At 46.6% G+C, this 15,768-nt stretch overlaps 1 protein-coding gene across 1 annotated transcript in view; it reads right to left on the bottom strand.

Annotated features, from left to right (window-relative positions):
* SMC3 (structural maintenance of chromosomes 3) overlaps positions 1–15,768 on the bottom strand; it is an 845,399-nt gene that overhangs the window by 590,414 nt on the left and 239,217 nt on the right. Inside the window, exon 12 of the mRNA XM_078643761.1 lies at positions 9,441–9,562. Within this exon, the coding sequence (XP_078499887.1) occupies positions 9,441–9,562 (122 nt within the window). The remainder of the gene's footprint in view (positions 1–9,440; positions 9,563–15,768) is intronic.

Genomic DNA, 15,768 nt, shown 5'->3' with positions numbered 1-15,768 from the left:
TGGGAGGGCCAATCCACCTTTTTCCCTCCTCCTCCTAGGTTTTTTCCAAGCCAACCTCGTTGCTTTGTAGCCCCAAATGAAAGAATTTATTTCTTGTTGGCACTTAAGAAGTTGCTTAGAGTCAAATGCAATTGGAATTGTGTTAAAAATAAAAGTCAGTTTCGGAAGGATAGACATCTTTACGATGTTAACCTTCCCAAAAATTGATAATCTAAGACCTACCCAGGATCTCAAAAGGGCCCTGCACTCTTTGGCGACCAGGTCTAAGTTTGCTTTTCCTAAGACTTCGATATCTTGTGTTATTTTAACTCCGAGGTAACGTATTGAGCGAATTGAGGGCGTCACCCCAACACCCGGATTAGCAATGTTCCATGTCATTAGCTCAGTCTTATCGGCATTAATGTCGTAGCCTGAAATACTTCCGAATTCCTTGGCTTTTTCGAGCACTATGGGAAAAGCATTTGCTGGATCACTGGTATAGATTACAATATCATCAGCGTATAGCCCTACTTTCTTTTCCCAGCCGCCAAATTTAAATGAAGAAATTCTTGAATCGTCCCTAAAAAATTGTGCAAGTGGCTCAATGTATATGTTAAAAAGTAAAGGGGATAGGGGACACCCCTGTCTTGTCCCCCTAGTAATCAGAAAGGGCTGGGTACATACACCATTAACCATAATACTTGCACTAGGATTTGCATAAAGGAGTCCAATTGATCTCCGAAAATTTGGGCCAAATGCGAATTTCTTCATGGTTTCAGCTAGGTATGTCCAATTTACTCGATCGAACGCTTTGGTAGCGTCGAGAGTCATAATGGCCAAAGGAAGAGAGAACGTAGAGGCTATATCCACTGCCCCAATTAAGTCATATGTAAGGTCCGAGAGTTGTCTACCCTTAATGAAGCCCTTTTGGTCAGTATGGATTATTGAGCCAACCTCACGTCCCAACCGGTTTGCCAACACGGCTGAGAAAAGCTTATAATCGCTGTTTAGCAGCGAGATTGGCCTATATGAGCCACACTTAGCTGGGTCTTTCCCGGGTTTCAGGATCAGGACAATAATCGCCTCGCCCCATGATTTAGGAGGGGTCACACCGTTTATTAAGATGTCATTAAAAAGCCTGGTCAGTACCGAAACTATTTCAGGTGCTAGGACGCGTAATAGTTCACCAGGGAGACCATCCGGGCCAGTTGCCTTACCCCTCTTCACCTTTTTGATACTTTCCCTCACTTCTTCCTCTGAAATAGGCCTATCAAGACGATCTCTTTGTTCAGAGCTAAGAATGGGAAGAGTAATCTTCTCCAACCATCTGGATTTTGAAATTGGGTCCTCCAAGGTCTCTTCCTTATATATTTGCTGGAAAAACTCCAAAAATGCTTCTCCGATATCTTTGACAGACGATCTTTCAAATGTCTCGCCCTCTACAATAATATGTTTTATATGTTTTTTTGCCTGCTCCGATATAATTTTCCAGGCGTGGACCTTTTCTGCGGACTCACCGTATTCAAAGTTGGAGAGCTTACTTACTTCCCATCTCAGTGCAACCCTTTCCTGGAGAATATTTTCTAACTTCTCTTTTAGATCTTTACGCTGTTCTTGTTCCATGTTAGTCCCATTTCCGGAACCAATACGTTGGTCCAATGATGCAATATCCCTTTCGATATTGGCGATCTTTGCCCTATATATTTTCCCTCGATAAGATGCCCTGTTAGTTATATAGCCTCTCAAATAGGCTTTATAGGCCTCCCATACTATATTTAGCTGAGTAGAATTTATATTAGAATCCATGAAAAATTTTGTTTCTTGAATGAGGAGGTCAGTTTCTTCTTCTTCTAAGAGAATTGTGCGATCAAATGACCATAAAGTCTGAGAGGATTGCTGAGCCGATTGTAGAGAGAAAAATATAGCGGCGTGATCCGATAAGTGTGAGGGCAAATATGTTAGGTCCTTTAGGGGGTCTCTTAATGAGTAACTGAAAAGAGCGTAGTCTATTCTCGACTTATGGTTATATTTATAATTATGGTATGATACACCGAGTGCCTCGCCAGCTCTCTCCCTCCATGGATCTGCCAATCCGAGTACCGACATAACATCCCCCAATACCTGCCTGGATTTCTTAAAGGTTAGTGCCCTTGAGTTGGGGGATTTATCCAATTTTGGGTTAAGTACCAAATTAAAATCTCCCATCCAAATTATTGGACCTTGAGTTGTTAGTAGCTGACTCTGAATTTTATTCAAATATGAAGGGTCATCCTGATTGGGGCCATAATAAGCAACCAAATTATATATACTGTTCTCTAAACTAACTTTAGCGTATAGCCATCTCCCACTAAAGTCCTCCTCATATGCAAGAATCTGAGCTTTTATTTGTTTTTTGAAAATAATTAATATACCACGAATATTCGCATTGTGGTTAGTGCAAATAAAACAATCTACCCATCTGATTTTACTCAACATTTGCCTTACTTCATGTTGAAGAAGATGTGTTTCCTGAATAACAATGACCTGCGCTGGAGAGTCCCTCAGATATTGCAGTATTCTATACCTCCTACTCTTAACACGCAGGCCATTGGCATTCCAGGACAAGAATTTTATTCCCATCAGCTAATGTCCAAACCCCTACTCCAACTCAATAGAAAATTGCATCTCCCAATGCGACTTGAACAGAATAAAAATAAGAATATATTTGATAAGAATTGCGAGTTTGGAACGGTGACTGAACGGTGAGGATATTTTATAATTTTACCCCTTCCCCCCCCCCCCCACCACTCCCTGGAAAACCCCCCCTTAGTTAATCTGGCCGTTGGTGCCAGATTTGTCTCTCTAAGGAGTTCCCTTGCCCAGGTCTGTTACATAGTTGAAATATAGCCCGGCATACCTAGATATATTCTTTTTAGGGGAAACCATCATAATTATAGAGAGTATTAATACTAAAGTTGGGTATTTGTCGCATAGCTTTCCAATCGGAGTTAGTGCTCTAATAGCTTTCCCTTTTTATTTGTTATATATATATATTTTAAATATATATATATATAATTTTCCCTTTTTTTTTTCTCCCTTCCCTCCGTCTCCTTTCTCCATTTTTTCCCCCTAGATATAAACACCCTCTGTGAAAAAAAAAACAAAAAAAAAACACCCTCTTCACCACCCTCCCTATTTATTTATATATTTTTTTTCCTTCCATTTATTTATTATCTTTTTTTTCTTTTTTTTTTCCTTTGTATATACATATATTTCTTTCATATATTTATTCTATTTTCCCCCCTTTTTTTCCCATATTGTTTATCTCTGTTTTCTCAGTGTCTCCTTACTGTTTTTACCTGAAAGCTACCACTAGATGTTGCCCTGTTGATGGTCATTAATAGATGTCAGAAGTTCATCCGCCTCCAATGGGGAGTGAATATTATGCATTTTATTGTTATACATAACCCTCAAGAAGGCAGGGAACCTCATCTGGACAGTGGCTCCCAGGGCCCTAAACTTCTCCATTTTCTGGCCTAACTCCCATTGTCTATCGAGAGTAGTTTTAGATAGGTCAGATCTAACAACATAAGAGAAGTCTGGAGATTTTAAAGCTGTGGATTTTAGAGCTAAATTCAATATCTTCTCTTTAACAGAGTAGGTCAAAAAGTTAACCAGGATCTTCCTTGGTTTAGTTCTCCCCTGTTTTAAACGGAAAGGATCTCTGTGAGCTCGTTGAATATCTTTTTCCAGATCTTCCACAGATTCCTCCAGGTTCAGGGACTCTTTAAGCAGGGAAGCAACAAATTTTTTCATTTCACTCCCCTCTTTTCCTTCTGGAACTTTTAAGATTCTGATATTATTCCTCCGTGAATAATTCTCCAAAGATTCCACTCTCTCTTTTGTTGCATCTCCATCGCGCTTTAAGTAGTATATCTTCTCATTTGCAGAATCTAATTTAGTTTTTAATTCACTTACTGTGCTTTCAAGAGTATCTGTCCTCTCAGAGAGAAACTCAACTTTCTTATCAAGGGCATCGAACGCCGCTTTTATCTCCTGCTGGTTGCGCTTGGATTCAGCGAACCCACTTTTGATTTTGTGTAGTAGATCTTCCAATGAAATCTTCTCCTGTATCTCTGGGGTCTCACCCACCTTGACCTGAGGAGCTGAAAGCCCAACTTCCTCCGAGATATTATGAACAGGAACCCCTGAATCTACTTACACTTCCACCACTTCCACGGGGGCGGATCCTTGGGTATCTTCTATACCACTCATCTTTTTAGTCTCCTCTTGAGGTCTGCTGGGAATTTCTAAGACTTGAGGCAACACCTTAAAGTATGTTCTAAGTGAAGGAGTGAGCCTCACTGCACTATTTTTAGTATTTTTGGCTTTTGGTTTAGCGCCTAGTTTTAAGTCTTTTAGGCCTTTTAGAACAGACAGTCGAGGAGTTATAGCCGCAGTGGCTGTAGTGGCAGAACTAGCGATATGGACACCAGAAAAAACATAAATAGAAGAGCCTTGGATTATCTCACTAGAACCACAAACTGAATCTTTAGCTCCCTCCTTTGCGCTATCAGGATCAGGACCCACTTTAGTGAAAGTATCAATGGGAATGTTATCATCAACAATGTCTTTATCTAGAGTTGTATCTCATCATCTCTTTTGCCACCTTTAGCACCTTTAGCACCCTCACACCCCTGCCCAAACACCTTACTTGTAGGTAGCGCTTGAACGAGTGTTTTTCCTGCAGTATCTTCCTCTGGTGCAGCCCTATTCCTGGCTTTAGGTTTAGGACGACGGCTCCTCTGGTTTTTATTTTTTTCCACGTTGGGAGCACCACCTGATTGAGCTCCTTTAGTTGTAGTAGGGCACTTTGACGAGGAGTGGAGGCTGCTAGGTTCCCCAAAAACACCACGAGCAGCCGCTCTGCGGCTCCTTCGCAGCTCCACGGCTGCCTCTGTCCACCGGGAAAGTGAAGCGGAGGGCGGGATCTTGGAACCGCACATCCATACACCCATACACTCGCCAGATAGGCGTTTCACTTGGGGCTGGGCTGGAGACTGAGAGATCTGAGAAATCTGTGCGGACCTACCCAGACCCCCACGGCAATCCAATGACCCCCCAGAGATAACTAACAAAACAGCCGACAAGCCTGTAGGCCGACAAGCAGCTCAGCGGCGAGGCAGACGCGAGCGGGTGGAGCCAGGAACCGCCTGTGCCTTTCACAGAACGCCCGCTCGCTCAGCGCGGCTCCCACCACGGGAAGGGCACCGGACACCAAACGCCGGGAAACAAGCAAGGTAAAGCACCGAATAGGTTTTCGTGAGGTTAGAGCTTCTCAGGGCGTATTTCGTCAAGGAGAGAACTACTGATCGTGCCGATTTAGTTATAAATCACTGGGCTTGCAGGAGCTCCGTAGGAGAGACGCGACCTGCCCTAGCCGGCGGCCGCCATGTTTTCCCCCCGGGGTAGGAAGGTGTCTTGTAGTCTGGCTCTGTGGGTCGGAGGGTGTCGTGCACTGTAGCCCTCTGTGGGTAGGAGGGTGTCTTGCACAGTAGGCCTCTGTGGGTAGGAGGGTGTCTTGCACAGTAGGCCTCTGTGGGTAGGAGGGTGTCTTGCACAGTAGGCCTCTGTGGGTAGGAGGGTGTCTTGCACAGTAGGCCTCTGTGGGTAGGAGGGTGTCTTGCACAGTAGGCCTCTTGTGGGTAGGAGGGTGTCTTGTAGTCTGGCTCTGTGGGTAGGGGGGTGTCTTGCACTTTAGGCCTCTGTGGGTGGGAGGGTGTCTTACACTGTAGGCCTCTGTGGGTAAGATAGTGTCTTGTAATCTACCTCTGTAGGTAGGAGGGTGTCTTGCACTGTAGGTGTCTGTGGGTGGGAGGGTGTCTTGCACTGTAGGCATCTGTGGGTAGGATAGTGTCTTGTAGTCTGCCTCTGTGGGTAGGAGGGTGTCCTGTAGTCTGCCTCTGTGGGTAGGAGGGTGTCTTGCACTGTGGGCCTCTGTGAGTAGGAGGGTGTCTTGCACTGTAGGCCTCTGTGAGTAGGTGGGTGTCTTGTAGTCTGCCTCTGTGGGTATGAGGGTGTCTTGCATTGTAGGCCTCTATGGGTGTCTTGCATTGTAGGCCTCTGTGAGTAGGAGGGTGTCTTGTAGTCTGGCTCTGTGGGTCTGAGGGTGTCTTGCACTGTAGGCCTCTAGGCCTCTGTGGGTATGAGGGTGTCTTGCACTGTAGGCCTCTGTGGGTAGGAGGGTGTCTTGCACTGTAGGCCTCTGAGTAGGAGGGTGTCTTGTAGTCTGCCTCTGTGGGTATGAGGGTGTCTTGCATTGTAGGCCTCTGTGAGTAGGAGGGTGTCTTATAGTCTGCCTCTGTGGGTATGAGGGTGTCTTGCATTGTAGGCCTCTGCGAGTAGGAGGGTTTCTTGCATTGTAGGCCTCTGGGAGTAGGAGGGTGTCTTGTAGTCTGCCTCTGTGGATAGGAGGGTGTCTTGCATTGTAGGCCTCTGTGGGTAGGAGGGTGTCTTGTAGTCTGTCTCTGTGGGTAGGAGGGTGTCTTGCAATCTGCCTCTGTGGGTAGGAGGGTGTTTTGCATTGTAGGCCTCTGTGGGTGTCTTGCATTGTAGGCCTCTAGGCCTCTGTGGGTATGAGGGTGTCTTGCACAGTAGGCCTCTGTGGGTAGGAGGGTGTCTTGTAGTCTGCCTTTGTGAGTAGAAGCGCCTCACAATGTGCCTCAGCCTCACCGAGGATGCCTTTCATTTTAGACCTCTGTGTTTGTAGGGTGACTCACAATATGTCTCTCTTCCCATCTCTGCTTTCTGCAGCGGTCTCGCAGACTAAGCCTCGGTGTGCAAGAAGATGTCTTGCAGTGTGTTTCTTTGTGAGAATATCTCTCGGTCTGTTTCACAGTCTGTCTCTAAATGTCAGAGGGGGCCTCATATTCTAGGCCTGTGTGTGTGGCAGGGTGTCACTGTAAACAGTGCCCTCAAAGTCTGTCTAGGTCGTTTGCGCCTGTCTGTCGGTGTCTCGCTGTGTTGAGTGTCTTACAGCCTACCTCGCCACCTGTCGATGGATGGTGGTGAGGGATGGTGACTTCCAGTCTGTCTCTGTGATGAGAGTGTCTCACAGTCGGTTTCACAGAGTGTCTCTGCCTCTCTATGGTAGGAGTGTCTCACTGTCTCTACCTCTCGGAGGGAGCCTTTCATTCTAGGTTTCTGTGTCTTATTTTAGTGAGGCTCACTGTGACAATCTGATGAGAATGTCTCACAGTCCATCTCAGCTTTCTGAAGCTATCTCGCTGACAAAGCATGTGTGAGTGTGCGTCTATCCGTCCCTCCGGCCATCTCTATGTTGAGAGTCGGTCTCTCAATCTGTTTGACAGTCGGCATCTAGAGGTTGGAGAGGTGGGGGAGTCTCGGTAGGATGGAGCCTAGCAGTCTATCTCTGTGGTGAGAGGGTCTCACAGATGGGTTTGCTGACACAGCGACAGTCGGTCTCTGTGGCGAGAGTGTCTCGCGGTCTGTCTGACATTGTGTGACAGTCTGTAACGGTTCCTGTGTGGAAAGCGTTTGACAGTTTTCCTGACAGGCTGTTCCTGGAAGGGTTGCACCTGCTGAGACCTGTGTGGGTGGAAGCGGCGAGGTGGAGTGTACTCACAGCACGCACAGCGCGTAGGCCCCGCTGATGGACTCACTGACACGCACCAGGAAGCTGCCGTCCTTGGACAGGAGGTCTTCGGCCTTTCAGCGGGTGATGTTTCCGTGGCACCAGGTATTGGCCATGGCTGCAAGAACCACTGAAACCCGGATTGCGCTCTCGGCGCTCCCTCTGCAGCTGTGTGATCCTCGGCGACCGCCTCAGCTGTGGCCCTGCAGTCAGGCCAGCAGTGTACTTCCTTCTCCTCTCCATAGAACCCAGAGACTGCCCGGCACTCTTCCCGTGAGACAGTCTCGCACCGCCCTGAGACAATCTCAGCTCTCTAGATCTCCTCCATCCGAAGCAGCAGCCCCCATCTCCCCTTCTCTGCGGAGCGCCCCCTTCGACCGACTATCTCTTTAATCTCCCCCTCGCTCGGTTTCCTGTTTGAACTCTGCAGAATCAACAAGACGAGAGCGAAACCTGTTGTGGGGCGGGACTTCCGTCTTCTGAAGCCCGCGCCCACGGAGTGGCTGGTCCAGAGAGGAGCAGTGGTGACGCGGGGCTCCCATGCCCAAGGGAGAGCCCCGCAGAGGCTGCAGAGTCCGGAATGGCGCCGATGCGGTGAGTGGGGTTAGTTGTGGGGGGTCTCTGTATGTGTGCGTGTGTGCGCTCGTGTGTGTGTGGGGGCGGCGGGGGGGAAGTATGGTGTGTGTCTCTGTATGAGGCGGGGGGAAGGTGTGGTGTGTGTCTCTGTATGTGTGCGCTAGTGTGTGTGCGTGTGTGTAGGTGCGCTCGTGTGTGTGTGTGTCTCTGTGTGTGTGTGTGTGTGTGCGTGTGCGTGTGCAAAAGCAGGGGGAGGTGTGCCTGTGTGTGTTGGAGGCTAAAAGAGACAGGAGATGGTGAACGCGCGCGCGTCCTGATCCGATTACGGCAGGCTGCGTGTGCCCATCTCTTGCCTCGTTGTAAGCTGAGCTAACAACTAAAGGTCTCGCGGCGAGAACGCGCATTGCGCGCTTCGCCAGGGTGAGACCTAGATGTATTTCCAGGATTAGAATTGGAGCTACGCTCAACTCCAGCAGATAGCCTAACCGTTTGGTGTCTAAATCTACACTAGAAGTTGTTTAGACAAATTTAGAACATAATTAGTGATTAAGTTTTATGTTTGTTTCTTCCATTTTGAAGGATTGAAATAATAAGATAGAGGTGTATAAGCTACTGGAAAGCAATCCTACATACTTTGCAGAGGAGCACACATTGTTTTACTCTATCAGAAATAAAAACCTAATACCATCAGGTATGAGAGACAGCAAACAAAAATAGAAGTGGCCAAAAAGGGAAAGCACAACCCTGCCCGATAGATGGGATATAAGGTATATATTGTGGAAATTTGATACAAGGGCAAGGGGTGGAGATCACACACACAGGAATACTTGCACAGGGAGGTATTCAAAATTCGCTGGGAGAGAGATTTTTTTTAGAGAAACCGCTTCGGTTTAGCCTGGCAGTACAGGCAATTCCGTAATACTTGGGAAGGTACGACAGCAAGATTACAGAGGGTGAATAATGGCATTACAAGTTAAGAAATGTACAGCACATCCAATTGAATTAACAATTTTACTTCTTTTGCTGCTCTTATTCTTCATTTATATGTATGAAAAAAGAGGGACCCGGTCACTGTTTTGATCTGCCACTTTTTTTATTTTGAGCAGAATCACACCCGAAGGTAATTAATCTTTGTGTGCTTTTATGTACTTTTTTTAAGCAAAGGGATAATACAAATTTCAACAATTTTTTTAACAAGTCTGAGGTTTTTCTTCATCTAAACATAAACCAATTATTTAGAGAAATAAACTACCTGGCAATTCCATTCTCTTCTTTTTCTTTTACACTGTTGAATTTTGGTTCCGTTTCTGCCAGTTCTTTCTGCTTCTCTTCGATTTTTTCAAGAAGTTTTGTTCTCTCTTTCAGTAAACGTTTCTGGGAAAAATAAGCAAGTTAAACAAAGCAATTATACTGAAAAATTTGAAAATATGAATATATGGAAGAGCAGTGCACCTCACCCAGGGAGGCTGAAGGTCACATTAATCTAGAAGTGCTTCAGCTGCAAAGCTAGTGTCACAGATAAATACCCAGTTTGTTTTGCAGAATAAACCTAATTTACATTACATGCTGGTCAATGATTTTGTCTTAATTTGTTCAAGAGGTCTTTGAAGGAGGAGCAGAGACAAAAAATGCACACATTTCCTCAGGGTCAAGGTATACTACGGTGGGCATAGGGGACAGCTAAGCACATAAAAGGTTTGGACAACTAACAGAGGTTTCACGTGTCTGCCATTCATGCTTTAGCCTCATACCCAATATTTAAAGACAAATCATTAACTTTTTATATAAAACGGGAGAAGGAGAGATATTCATCTAATGGGTGAACTGCACAATGTGAAAACAAGATTTTTTGATCTACAAAGAGCTCAACAGTAAAATACCCAAAAAAGAAAACTTGATATAATAAAATTGCTTTCACACATAATAAAAAAGACACAGACCACACAAGACACCTGACAATATATGTTAATAAAACTCTTTAAAAAATTGAAAAATTCGATAACATTATTTCATTCGCCGGATTGTAGGAAGCTGGCTCGTTATATAGCGTATCAAAAAGAGATCATCTGTGCAAAGAGTCCAGGTATTCCCTTATGAGTGGACAGGGGCCTGCTCTAGCAATCCAAAGGTGCTCTTCAAGGGGGTAGTGTGGTCAAGAAGCCTTAGGCTTATCAGAGAGGAGAATTAGACATCTGCAAATACACACAAGAGACAATCAAAGATGCACACAACTCAATAACGAGATCCACACTGATTTATAAAAGTAACACCTATCTTTATATATATTTAGGCACCAGAATCAACACTATCAGGTAAGTAGGTTTTTCAGTAGAAATACTTGTGCATTTAAAAAGTCGACACTTAGCACATTTTTCAGAAGCTGCAATGTTATTATATGGGAGGAAGAACAAGTACGGCATTCAGGAACAGTACAGCGACTTGCAAGACCAATCTCTTGAACTTAAGGTGCTTGATGGGCAAGGTCCAAGGCAGCACGAGCAAGACACAACCAGCGGCACAAGGGAAGTCAGGGGCAGGGGTGCAAAACTGCATTGGGTGCCCAAGTTAGTCTATGGTGATCAATCTTCGTCTAAAGAAGCTGCAGGCTTAGAATATGAGGCCTGTCGAGATGAACCAACGGGGGGGGCTCAGGCCTAACTATGCTTAGGAACGTAGGAACACCTTTTGTCCTCTTCTCCACGGCCACCAGCAACTGGTGAAGAGGTGTCTTTAGGAGTCAGGTTTTCCTTACCGGGAGCAGCTGTGGTAGAGGGGGCCTGTGAACAGAGGTTGCAGGTGATATCGGGGAGTACACGGGGGCGACACCACAGAGGACTCTGGAGGGCTGGTGGACCTCACTGGCAGAGTTCGCCCACTTCAACTCGGACTTGCCATCTTAAGAGTCCTCTCAGGTCTCTGAGTGCAGGATGCAGCGAAGTAGCTCCGCTGCTCCACAGGAGTTCTTGGTTCCTAGGGCAGCAGCTTGAGCATCCAACAACAGTTCCGAAAAATACCCTAGGACCTCTGTGGGCAACTTCAATACAACCTCCTTGGCTGTGTCCATGAGGGCATGAATGTAACGACTCAAGAGACATGTGGAATTCGTGGATTTTAGAGCAATACTCCCAGACAAGAAAACTTTCTTTGCAGACTGCCCAATACGCTTTGACTCCCTATCAGGAAGCGTAGATTGAAAGCCCCTGCCGACAGCTCTTTTGAAGAGCAAGACCACCAAGCTTTCCAGTCAAAAGCAAGGTCAGGATCTACTATCTCTCCTTCTTCAGCCCCCCATGCTCATCCTGGTATTCCTCTTCCTCCAACAGCCTTTGAGCCTCTCGCAGAGATCTCCTCGGCATTGGCGGCGTCAGATGCAGGGCCAGTGACTACAGAACCAGCATCGGAGGGTCCAAAGAAACAGGGATCGAAGTCAGTCAAAGTCGTAATGGTGGCGGTTGGGATTCAGACATCGCTGGAGAACCATCCAATGGAACTTGATCCTCTAAATGACTGCAATGGCTCGATAACCTGGGCATCGGAAGAGGCCAACTCCACGGAACCATAGTGTAAAGGGAATGAACTGTGCATTCAGGAAAATGAGGGGGAAATCCTCCCAGGGAATATGCTAACTGACCCATGGGGCCAGCAGGCGCACCAGTAGGATCTGCCGCTCTTGCAAACAAGCCGAACATAGCATTTAAAAAATGCAATTGATCTGATCCCGGAGGCGGGAATGCCGGACAAATAGTTCTGGATCAGTTCATGGAGGCACCAAATTTGGCTCCGGCCTCAGTGATCTAGGAGTTGGAGGTGGAGTAGCCAACATATCCCTCAGAGCCGGAGGAGGCGCAGCTCTCGGAGCCGGAGTCACCCCTGAAGACGGAGTCGGAGAGATCTCATCCCTGCGATGACGCCTAGGACTAGAGGACCCCGACTTTGGACTAGAGTCCATTGAAGAACAAAGCATGGTACCATTTCTTCTTGGATGGCCCCGAAGTGTGAGGTGTCAGCGACTTCGACCAGGTCCAAGACTTCCTGTGACTCCTCTTCTGTTTCTTGGCTTTGGCCATGAATAAGGTGGCCTCCCTTTCCTTCAGATTCATCCACTTACACAAGGTACATGTCCCGAAGTCGTGATCCGAGGAAATCTTCGATGGCTACAAAGTTGCCACAATAGTAAAGAAACTCCCAGAAATGGAGAGCCTGAAAAAAAAGGAACTGACATCAGCACGCCAACAAGGTCTTTGTTAGATTTGGGGGTCTCTAGTTGGCGGAGGTAGGTACCTTTGACCAAATAGGGACCCTTGCCTCTAGTCAGGGTAAGGGGGTACACTCCTAAAATAACCCCTGCTCACCCCGTTGGTAGCTTGGCAAGAGCAGGCATGCTTATCTCAGAGGCAGTGTGTAAAGCATTTGTGAACACATACAGTAACCCAGTGACAACACTACAGATGGTCACGACACAAGTTGTAGTATAAAAAGAATTATTTTTATATAGACTTAACACAAGACCACAAACGACAAAAATCCACAATACAGTACTTAAAATGGTAGAATAAGCTTAGTTCTCTTAAGATGTAAAATGTGACACTTTGAGTTCAATGTACCTTTGGATGCGTAATGCTATACAATTAAAGTGTTGCAGGGAAGGTGATGGGTCGATTCCTTACACGCAAGAACGGTGATGTGTCGGGTCCCTATTGATTCGTAGGGGATGCGTCTGTTCTTCTCGGCGTGGGGAAGTGATGCGTTGGTTTCCTACTGCGCTTCCGTGGTGATACGACCAGCCGCGCCGTGATGCGATGAAGATCCGGTGCAATAAACAAAACGGTGTCTTCTCCTTGACACGATGCGTGCACGCCCGATGGCCGTGCAATGACTCAACGATTCTTCTGAGCCGAGACAGGCCCTGCAACACGCTTCCCGGTGATGCAGCGGTGTCTGATGCGACGTTGATCCTCTTCTCCGGCGATACGAGGCGCTTCAGCGTTGCGATGCAACAGCTGCAGCAGCGACACCCTTCTTCAGTGATGCAACGACAGCGGCTGTGGCGGCAACACGCTTCCTGATGATGCGACGGCGCCACTCTTCTCCTGCGATGTGAGGCGCTTCTGCGATGTGAAGCGGCAGCGGCGATACCCTTCTTCAATGATGTGAGGACAGCGGCGGCGACATGATTCTTCTTCGTGAGTCGCACATCCAGCTGCTTACGATACACAGTACCTCAGAAAGCCCAACACAACTGCCAGCACTTCCAAATAACTCTTGGGGAGCAGGTAGGTGAAGTATGTTGTTCCAGAGACTTCAGCAGGAGCGAGCTCTATCTCAAGCCCTTGGAGATCCTTCACAAGTTGAGTGAAAGTAGCACAAAGTCCTTTCTCCTTTCTTTGGCAGTCAGGCTACCACTGCAGGTCAATCCCCCATCCCCTTTCACTCAAACTCCAGACAAGGAATACACAACCCAGCAGAGGCAGGCTTGGATGGTTAGACAAGAATATACCTACTTTCTAAAAGTGGTATTTTCAAACACAGAATGTTAAAACCAACTTCACTAAAAGATGTATTTTATCATTCTCAGTTCAGGCATACTAAACTCTAATTTCTACCTATTTCCCTGAGTCGGTTAAGATTATAAGATGTTATAATCCAACTGCCCATTCTGGTCTATGGGGAACAGGTAGCCTTGCAAAAGTGAAAAACAAAAATGGCTGTAATTCACTATTAGGACATGCCACACACATCACAGCTTGTCCTACCTTTTACCTACAATGCACCCTGCACTTGGGCGTTTCTTCGAACACTGCCAGCATCTCGACAAGCGGAAACAAAAGGAAGGGCAAATTTTAAGGACGCACGCCGGCGTTCCTTCGAAAATACCTGCACCTAAAACGAAATCTCCTCGATGTAGTAGGAGTCCTTTGGAAAATTGCCGGAACAATGCTGTAATTGCTTCTAGCTGACAATCCGGCAGGGAGCACCATCCGCCATCCTGAATCTCTGAAGTAGAAGACTGTCAAGCACCTTCCTTATGAAGAGGAGGTGCTTAAGTATGGAACTGCTTTTGCCTTCCAGTTGTCTAGCCACGCTGCCTGCTGGGAAACATAGTTTAAAGGGTGTTTTCTCAGCTTGAGCATGGGAGCTGGAAAATACACGCAGCGATATTTAGCCTGTCTGCCTGTTGCCTGATGGGTGATCGCTACAACTGTCCATTCTGGAATATGGGGAACCTGTAGCCTTGCAATAGTGAAAAAAGAAAATGGCTGTTATTCACTATTAGGACATGCTACACATACCACAGCATTTCCTACCTTTACCTACAATGCACCCTGTCCTTCGGCCTACCGTAGGGGTGACTAATATGCCGAAAGAGAAGGTTTAGGGACTGGCAAGTGGGTGCACTTGCCCAGTCAACATGGCAGTACCAGCCTGCATACACACTTTATAGGCTGCTTCTGTGGGTGGCACAACCAGTGCTGCAAGCCCACCAGCAGTATTTGGTTTACAAGCCCTGGGCACACTCAGTGCACTGTACTAGGGTCTGACAAGTAAACCAAACCAGCCAATCATGGAGTCACTAATCCATACATCAATTTACCATAGGGAGCACTTGCACTGTGGCACTGGACAGCAGTGGGACAGTGCCCAAAGCATCTAGAACCAGCAAAAACACATGAGGCAACAGCAAAAGAATGGAAGGGAGATCCATGCCAAGGTGCCAGGTTCAACAGTCTAATTATGGCTCCGATGACGTCACACGGAGTTGCCTGCAGAGCTATTCCATTGTGATGCCCTCATCGACATGGGGGAGCAGAGGAGAAAGGTTTCTGTGGAATGCTGCGCATTGGGATAATTCACAAGGTGAGGAGTCCACAGGCTGTTGTATCAATCAGAAATCGGTGTTTCAGTCACCATAGCGACACTTGCACCAATATCCCTCAGTGCTTCATCTCTAACCCCATTGCTATGTGGCTGTTGTTTGTATTTCTCCAGATTACTGGGCAAACAGCCAGGGCAGCAACATTCACCCCACCGCCTGAGACTAAAGTTGCTTCAGTGAGTTTTCAGACATGGTCAGGGCTCATCTGAGATCCCATCTGGAGACTTACCACTGCACTTACTGCAGGTCCACTAAAGGAGTTATTTTTGTGGAAGCAGCTAAGGTCTCCAGTTTAGTGCTCATTGGCCTACCAATCAAAGCACCCAGCCTCTTTGGGATTCCAGTTCTTACCCTGGTACCCAGCCTTAGACTGTGTATTGTTTCGGGGCCCACCCTCCTGAACAGGTTTTTTTGTGGCGTTTAGAAGACTCTTTGTTTTTACCCTTTGACTATCACCATCTTTCCCGTATCTTTTTGTCACCCCCCCACGATTAGTTGTCTTGGTCACCCCTGTCTAGACCCAGTGGTCTGCTTCTTTCCCAATTATTGAGGAGAAAGTGGGCCTAGGTCTACATGGTACTGATGTAACTTCTCAGGAACACTACTCAACAGATGCTCTTTCATAATAAGATCATGAAGCCCATCATAGTCATGCACATTGTTACCGTTCAAACTTCTACCTAGTGTTTTCACTGAAAAGTCTTCA

This window comes from Lissotriton helveticus, chromosome 5_1 (genome assembly GCF_964261635.1).
Source record: "Lissotriton helveticus chromosome 5_1, aLisHel1.1, whole genome shotgun sequence".
Lineage (NCBI taxonomy): Eukaryota > Metazoa > Chordata > Amphibia > Caudata > Salamandridae > Lissotriton > Lissotriton helveticus.
The sequence above is the reverse complement of the archived record's forward strand: the minus strand, read 5'-3'. Positions and strand labels throughout refer to the sequence as shown.